General features: G+C 42.0%; 1 protein-coding gene across 2 annotated transcripts in view; it reads left to right on the forward strand.

Annotated features, from left to right (window-relative positions):
• Nucleotides 1-7,249, forward strand: part of LOC138976295 (fibropellin-1-like) — a gene marked incomplete at its 3' end in the record, with an annotated part of 40,514 nt that extends 33,265 nt beyond the window's left edge. Inside the window, 7 exon segments of one of the 2 annotated variants that reach the window (XM_070349141.1) lie at nt 2,057-2,170; nt 2,690-2,809; nt 3,034-3,147; nt 3,744-3,857; nt 5,393-5,515; nt 6,298-6,420; nt 7,136-7,249. In XM_070349141.1, the coding sequence (XP_070205242.1) occupies nt 2,057-2,170; nt 2,690-2,809; nt 3,034-3,147; nt 3,744-3,857; nt 5,393-5,515; nt 6,298-6,420; nt 7,136-7,249 (822 nt within the window). 2 annotated transcript variants of the gene reach the window in all.
• Nucleotides 7,250-7,836: the final 587 nt, after the last annotated feature.

Below are 7,836 nucleotides of genomic sequence, written 5' to 3' on the forward strand. Positions count from 1 at the left end.
ATCTCGTTTAGCATGCGTACCTTTGCATGGGATGAACTCGGACATAGATTCGTTCTTTCTTTATTTGGTGTTTAACGTCGTTTTCAACCATTCAAGGTTATATCGCGACGGAGGGAAGGGGGGAGATGGGATAGAGCCACTTGTCAATTGTTTCTTGTTCACAAAAGCACTAATAAAAAATGTGCTCCAGGGGCTTGTAACGTAGTACAATATATTACCTTACTGGGAGAATGCAAGTTTCCAGTACAAAGCACTTAACATTTCTTACATACTGCTTGACTAAAATCTTTACAAACATTGACTATATTCTATACAAGAAACACTTAACAAGGGTAAAAGGAGAAACATAACCCGTTAGTCGCCTCTTACGACATGCTGGGGAGCATCGGGTAAATTCTTTCTCGTCCCAACCAATATGGGACTCCCCCTAACCCGCGGGGGACTCGGACAGAGATAGACTGCTATTGTTTCAAAATTAAGATTAAAAACAAACAAGAAAGGTAAGCAGACAAACAATCAGAAAGGTTAAATGAATGCATCTTTCTTAACATTGTATTAGGCCAACAACAACACAATCTGTTTAAGGTAACATAGGCAACACAAAAATAGGGTCGGTAGGTCGGGATTTTGTTTTATTTATTAAAAAAAAAAATCTCCAAAAACCATATTTTTAAGTTATGTTGCCAAAAAACAAAGACCTTTTTTTTTCTTTTTTTTTCTCCCCCAAATGCCAAAAAAAAAGAGTCTAGGGTCGCCCGAAAAAATAGGGTCGGTCGGGATACCGTAAACATACTATTTTTTTTTTTTTTTTTTTTTTTGGGGGGGGGCCTTAATAGCAATGCAGGATCAGACACTGTGCTCTCAGTACAAAGGACATGAGTAGCTCTTGCACATCTTCGTGTGTACGAGCATAATTATACAGGGTGTCTCAACAAAAAGTACCCGATTTTCTTTCAATACTAAGACAAGTCAGTAACTGTATTGACATCATTGTTGCGTGATATTGTAGTCAGTTCATAGAAGTTTTATCCCCAGTTCACAACTTTCAGTTGAGATCGTCTGTTTCTTCACACCACGTGATCAATGTAGCCTCCCCGTTTTCCAATGACAGACTGCATCCATCCTGAACTCAGGTCAAAATGAGTTCGGCTCATTCTCTCCCTGACCGGACGCTACAGTCATACGCGAATCTATCAAAACAAAAATACAGAGTTATTTCCCATATGGTTTTCGCGAGCACTGATCTAAATTTGAGATCAGTGTTCGCGAGACGAAAATGATAGCAGATTGGCCGACTTCGACAGTGATCTCCGTACTGGTCTTCACAGTTATGATAAAGACATCGTTCTAAGGTCAAAACAAGTCGAAATTTTGGGACTGCTGCCGGAAGGAGACCATAATATATGGTTTCATCACTGTCAACTGGTTACAGAAAAAATCGTCTGCTCCAGTGAGTGCCGAAACCAAACGGTTGATTATCACGTGACACTGTTGCCATATTTAGAGTTGTTTGCACAGTAACTACAGCCGCGAAAAATAGCTCGCTTGAAACTGTCATACATATCAATTCCTTTGTAATTGAAACATTACAAAACACCATGAAAAATCATTATCGACGATCGCGAATCTGCTTATATCAATAATACATTACAAAAAGCTCTAAATATGTAAAAAAACAAATCGGTTTCCTTGCCAGACAAGGAAACTCAAGGCATCCTGTCAGGGAGAGAATGAGCCGAACTCATTTTGACCTGACTTCAGGATGAGACTGCATCCTCATTGCCATATTGTTCATTACATTGGGGAATGTTTCCTGTGGGATGTTCTGGATTTCTCTGAGAATGTTTGTCTTCAGTTGTTGTAGGTTTCTTGGTCTGGGGTACATACTAGCGTATTAGCTTACATATTAGTTTTTCCATTTCTCAGTACTGATGTTTTAATGTCTGTTGGGGTACCTTTGTTTTTAGAAACCCTATATATTCCTGTTTGAATATCTATGCTTCTAAGTGGGATTTGAGTGCGTGCTTTCTTAATTTGTTACGAATGAATGTTACAGCGGTCGTACAGTGTCCCTTCAACCCGTGTGCAAACGGCTCTACCTGTGACTACAGCAACAACCAGTACAACTGTATATGTTCTCCTGGCTATTCTGGAACCTACTGTCAAACCGGTGAGTATTGCCATGTTGCAGTTTTAATCGATACACACAAACAAACAAACACCTGAGAGAAAAAACAACGAAAAAAAACACGTGTCTCAATAGCTCTCATGATGAATAAATAAATGCATGAACGAATACAGCATATACATGTAAAAAAAAAAATGTACAAAAAGAGAATAAAAAAAAAAAATAAAAAAAAAAAATGCATGAACGAACTATGAAATTATTATTATGAAATGCATAATGTGGACGAACGAGTAATTATAAATTACAAAGTTTTTTTGTTTAGTTTTTTTAACGAAAAAATCACTAATTGAATGTATATTGTAATTTCTTTATTTGGTGTTTAACGTAGTTTTCAACCGTTTAAGGTTATATCGCGACGGGCATATTGTAATGACTACTACACGAACACACACATACAAAGACAAAGAGTTTTCGTTCCAAATGAATAATTACGGTACATCCGATACAAACAGTAAACACAATGTGCATTACATTTTGTTATTTGTTTTTCTTTGTGTTAAGCGGACAGTGCGTGTAACAGCTATCCGTGTCAAAACGGTGCTACCTGTTACGATACCACGAATGGTTACACGTGCGTTTGTCGCAGTGGTTCCTCTGGTTCTAGCTGTGAAAACATTGAACGTACGAGTTTTACATTATTACATAGTTTGACATGTCTTACATTGGTTGCGGCAGTGAGGGGTGGTTAGGGGTGGGGTTGGGGGACGGGGGGTGGAAAGTGCACAGACAAAAAAAAACACAAACAAAACAGTAATGTGACAGAGGAAGTAACAGAAGAGGTCAAAGAAATTGTAGAATGTCTAATGAAACTTGACATTTCGACATGTGTTAACTTTGTCTATTAGCTGTCAGCGCTTGTGCCAGCGCCCCGTGTCAGAACACCGGTACCTGTGCTGACAGCGGTGATGGCTACACCTGTTCCTGTCGCACTGGGTTCTCCGGACCTCGCTGTGAAAATGGTATCTGAGAATATTCATGTATGGATAGGGATCCCATCAGTCCAATTCTGCCTGTCTTTATGTCTGTCTGTCTGTATGTCTGTTTGATTGTCTGTTTCTCTGTCTGTCTGTATGTCCGTCTGCCTCTCTCTCTCTCTCTCTCTCTCTCTCTCTCTCTCTCTCACACTCTCTCTCTCTCTCTCAGTCTCTCTCTCTCTTTCTCTTTCTCTCTCTCTCTCTCTCTCTGAGTCTCTCTCTCTCTCTCTCTCTCTCTCTCTCTCTCTCTCTCTCTCTCTCTCTCTCTCTCTCTCTCTCTCTCTCTCTCTCTCTCTCTCTCTCTCTCTCTCTCTCTCTCTCTGTATATGTCTATGTGTGTGCCTGTGTCTAGTTTCATTTTTCTTGCAAGTATGCGTGATCCTAACACTGAACAACAAACACAAAACTATGATATTTATTGGAAAACGTATGTCGACGACACTAATTTAGATGATGTTAACGATTCAAACGTGACGATAGAATGACTGAATCAACGGTTATTTAGTATGCGCGTGTATTTAAATACTTCGCTTCATGATTCTGTTACATAATTAATCAATCTAAAAGCTGTTTCTCTGCAGTGGTCATGCCGTGTTCGTACAACCCATGTACAAATGGAGGCACGTGTACCTTTGTTGGCGATGTTTACACCTGTTCCTGTCCGCCTGGATTCTCTGGAACTTACTGTGAACTCTGTAAGCCCCTTCTTTTATTATCATTCATTATCCTTTTGCGGGGAAATGTGGTTCGCTTCCTGCCAGTGGAACACGAGCAGCATTTAAAGTCACACTATCCAAGTATGTGCTTTTTAGGGCATTCAGTTATGGGCAGAATGTATACTGAGCAACAAAAGAAACGCGAAAAAAATCGTCATTGTTTGATTGACAAATTCTCCAACAATTATAGAGTTAGAAGTATTAAACCACACAAGTTTGATGAAGGCATGTTTGACCCTGCTTTTGTGTGATTATTTTGATGCTGTGACATATAATGCGCGCTCGCAGCACGTGCAAGTGGAGCAGGAGAAATCTGATGTATGAGATGTGTTCACTAATGCATTAGCAACCAAAAGAGACCATGGCACGCTTGCTGCCAGTCTCACTTTTGAAACAGCCAGGATGCCAAGATTGACACCACCAAAACGCTAGGTCGATTTAAAGCTGGGGATGATCCAGAAGCGCTGGCATGTGCTTTAAACGTGCATATGTCAACTGTCTATCACCTTTAGCAATGTTCTGTTGACATTGGAAGCACTGCAGTTATGCAACGCGGTGGATTTTTCGGATTACCCCAAATAAGACAAGATCGTAATTTCCTGCCACAACGTCTTCGAGATCGATTCAATACAGCCACTGACACTACCAGGAACATCATTGGAAGCCACCATTGTGATGAAGACTGACTGAGCGAGACCTCCAAAACTTCGTCAACATTAAACTTGCTTGTCCCGTGTGTTGAAATAGTCGCAGCATCAATATAATCACACAACAGCTAGGTCAAACATGCCTTCATCAAACTTTTGTGGTTTGATAATTCTAACTCTATAATTGTTCGAGATTTTGTCAATCAATCATTGCAGAATTTGTTCGCGTTTCTTTTGTTTCTCGGTATACCTGCGCAGTTTCAGCGGCACAGACGACGCACTGCATATTACTTATGCCGCGATAGGGATTATGACGAGTACTTGGCCTGTTTTCCTTTCATGCAACGTGTAGCGGGCTGGGACAATCTGCAGTGCGTCGTCGGTCCTGCTGAAGTTACATATGTGAGCGGCGCCCCTTACCTGCACGTTTACTTGCAGCAGAAATGATACGGGGTGGGATATGTATATCGTCCCCGAGTCTGCACAGGCATGCAGTTGATCCGTGTCTGTCCCGGCCTAGATTCAAACCCGTTACCCGAGGATCACAGTTAATGTGCACTATCAACTGAGCGACCAGGCCCTCAGCTGTAACTGCGTTACATTTAATTATGTCATTGTTTCTTTGCTGAAATACGTCTAAGACTTTATATGCGTAACTGTATGTATAACCAACTGCTGGACTTACTTGATTAAATACTTGACTAAATGTTTAAAAAAAAACAGTTTCTGGTATCAGAAGGGCTTTTTTGTGGGGGGGGGGGGGGCACCTTGCTGTGAGCATAATTTGAATGGTCACACTCTTAGCTGCAACATCAGAATGAATTCCCAACCCTGGGAAATAAAGTATTGTGTTTTGTATATTACCAGCATCCATCCCCACCAACGCGTGCGCAAGCACCCCGTGTGAAAACGGCGGTATCTGTAACAACTTTGACACGTACTACACCTGCTTCTGCCTTTCTGGCTTCTCCGGTGATCGCTGTCAGCTAGGTAAGTAGATACAAATGTATATTAGTGACATAGAAACGTTGTCGGGCTCATGCTCTAAGATTGTTGTCAGTAATACAAGCTAAAAACAAACATGAAAGTAGCATCTGTGCAATCACGAATTAAATACTTATATGCAGACACGGTTACAGTTACACAGAGATAATCCCACGGGCTGATAGAGGAACGCATCCCTCGGTCTTCAGAGAGTATTTCTTTTGGGTCCTCGATCTTGGTTCTGGTTTTCATACACACACACTTACACACACACGCGCGCGGAATACTATTTTAACAATGCGCAGATAGGCACAACTCACAACTCACATAAGAAAGCACACACACACACGCACACACACACACACACACACACACGCACATACAAACACGCACACACGCACACACACGCACACACGCACACACGCACACACACACACACATACACACACACGCGCGCGCGCGCACGCACGCACACACACACACACACACACACACACACACACACACACACACACACACACACATTTAAGAATGTTTGTGTAACAAGCTGTCAATTTGTTTTTTAGATTTTAAAAGTCCGGTCCGATTTTGTTATCAGACAATCCGCAAAATTAATTCTTTGAAAATTGCTCTCTCTTTACGCAGGGCACCTAGGCTGTTCCCGTTCGGTGAAAGTTCAAATGGAAGGGTGTTTGTACTGAGTGTAAAAGCCTGACAGTATCTGTGATGGTTTACGGGAGGCGTACTGTGCCTTTTACCGATTTTGTTTTGTTTTTGTGTTTGTTTAGATAATTCACCAGCTCCGATGTGTGCTTTCAACCCGTGTGCGAACGGGGGTACCTGCGCTCTCCGGAATGGTGTCTACACCTGTACGTGCGCATCGGGGTACTCCGGAACATTCTGTAGGACAGGTGATACATTATTTGTTTCATATAAAATATCACATGGATTACTGTGTCATACCTGGTTTTGCAAGAGTTGATTTTTCAATTTTTGAAATGCGAGCGAAAGCTGTTTAGAAAAACAAAGACCTCTTTAATTGAGTGGAACAGTACACACGTGTAAAAAGATGGTTTGCTTTTCAAATGAGTGGTCTCCCTCACGTATGTAGGATACCATGCATTTCTGCACACATTGTTTCAACACAGCTACGATTGTGTCATTTCATCAGTTTCTATTTTTCTGCTAACACAGTTCTAGACGATTCATATAATACAAGAGTACTGTTAAAACCAATGCAATAAAAAAAGGCAACACATATATCAAATTCATTCAGTAATTCAAATGTGCTTTACACATGTTTGCATGACGGGGGCAGTGGGCCACTTTATAAGACGCCGGCCTCTCCAACGGAAGGTAGCGGGTTCGAATCCCGGCCGCGCCTGGTGGGTTGGGATTGGGATTTTTCTGATCTCCCAGGTCAACATATGTGCAGACCTGCTAGTGCCTTATCCCCCTCTGTGTGCACGCGCAAGCACAAGACCAAGTGCGCACGGAAAAGAGCCTGTAATCCACGTCAGAGTTCAGAAGAAGAAGAAGAAGACATGTTTGCACCGCAAGTCATTTATTATTTTTGCCCCTTTGCATTGAATTGTTATTATTGTTTTGTTTGCACGTACCTTTCAGCCGGTGACGTATGTGCCAATAACCCGTGTCTGAACGGCGGTACTTGTAATAGTACGAATGACGGGTACACGTGTACCTGTCCCGTCTCATTCTCTGGACGGCGTTGTGAAGTCAGTAAGTATTACAGCATGTCACGTTTCAGGTGATTATGAACCGGTTAATTACTACTAATTAACTAACCACACCACGATCCACTCTCGCAGTCATACAATTAAATAGAGTCAACAAAAGTATAAGTTTCAGACGCCTGTTTATGTATAAACTCTCCACCTCCCTCGAGCCTTCACTCAAAATATGTTCCTTTTACGTTCTCAACACGTAAAAACCCAGTGTTCACTGACAAAATGCCAGTAGTATGTAGAAAATTATAGTAACACGCTGAACCCGTGTAAAATACAGTCAAATGAGAATGTTCTGTTCGAAAAGCTCTAGTTCGTGCAGGTGTCACACACCCCACGTTGTCACTACTCCAATGAAATCATAGATACGAAAGACAACGGTGGTCAACGGGGTGCGTACGACATGGTGCACTTAGCTTTATCTCTGCTGCTGCTGCTTAGCCGGTATGCTGGTTAGTCGGTTCGCTGGTTAGCCGGTCCGCTGGTTAGCCGGTTCGCTGGTTAGCCGGTCCGCTGGTTAGCCGGTCTCCTGGTTAGCCGGTCTCCTGGTTAGCGTAGCTTCAACAGGTCCCGCCAAAGTCA

The sequence above is a fragment of the Littorina saxatilis genome, linkage group LG9, assembly GCF_037325665.1.
Source record: "Littorina saxatilis isolate snail1 linkage group LG9, US_GU_Lsax_2.0, whole genome shotgun sequence".
In the NCBI taxonomy this organism is placed as follows: domain Eukaryota; kingdom Metazoa; phylum Mollusca; class Gastropoda; order Littorinimorpha; family Littorinidae; genus Littorina; species Littorina saxatilis.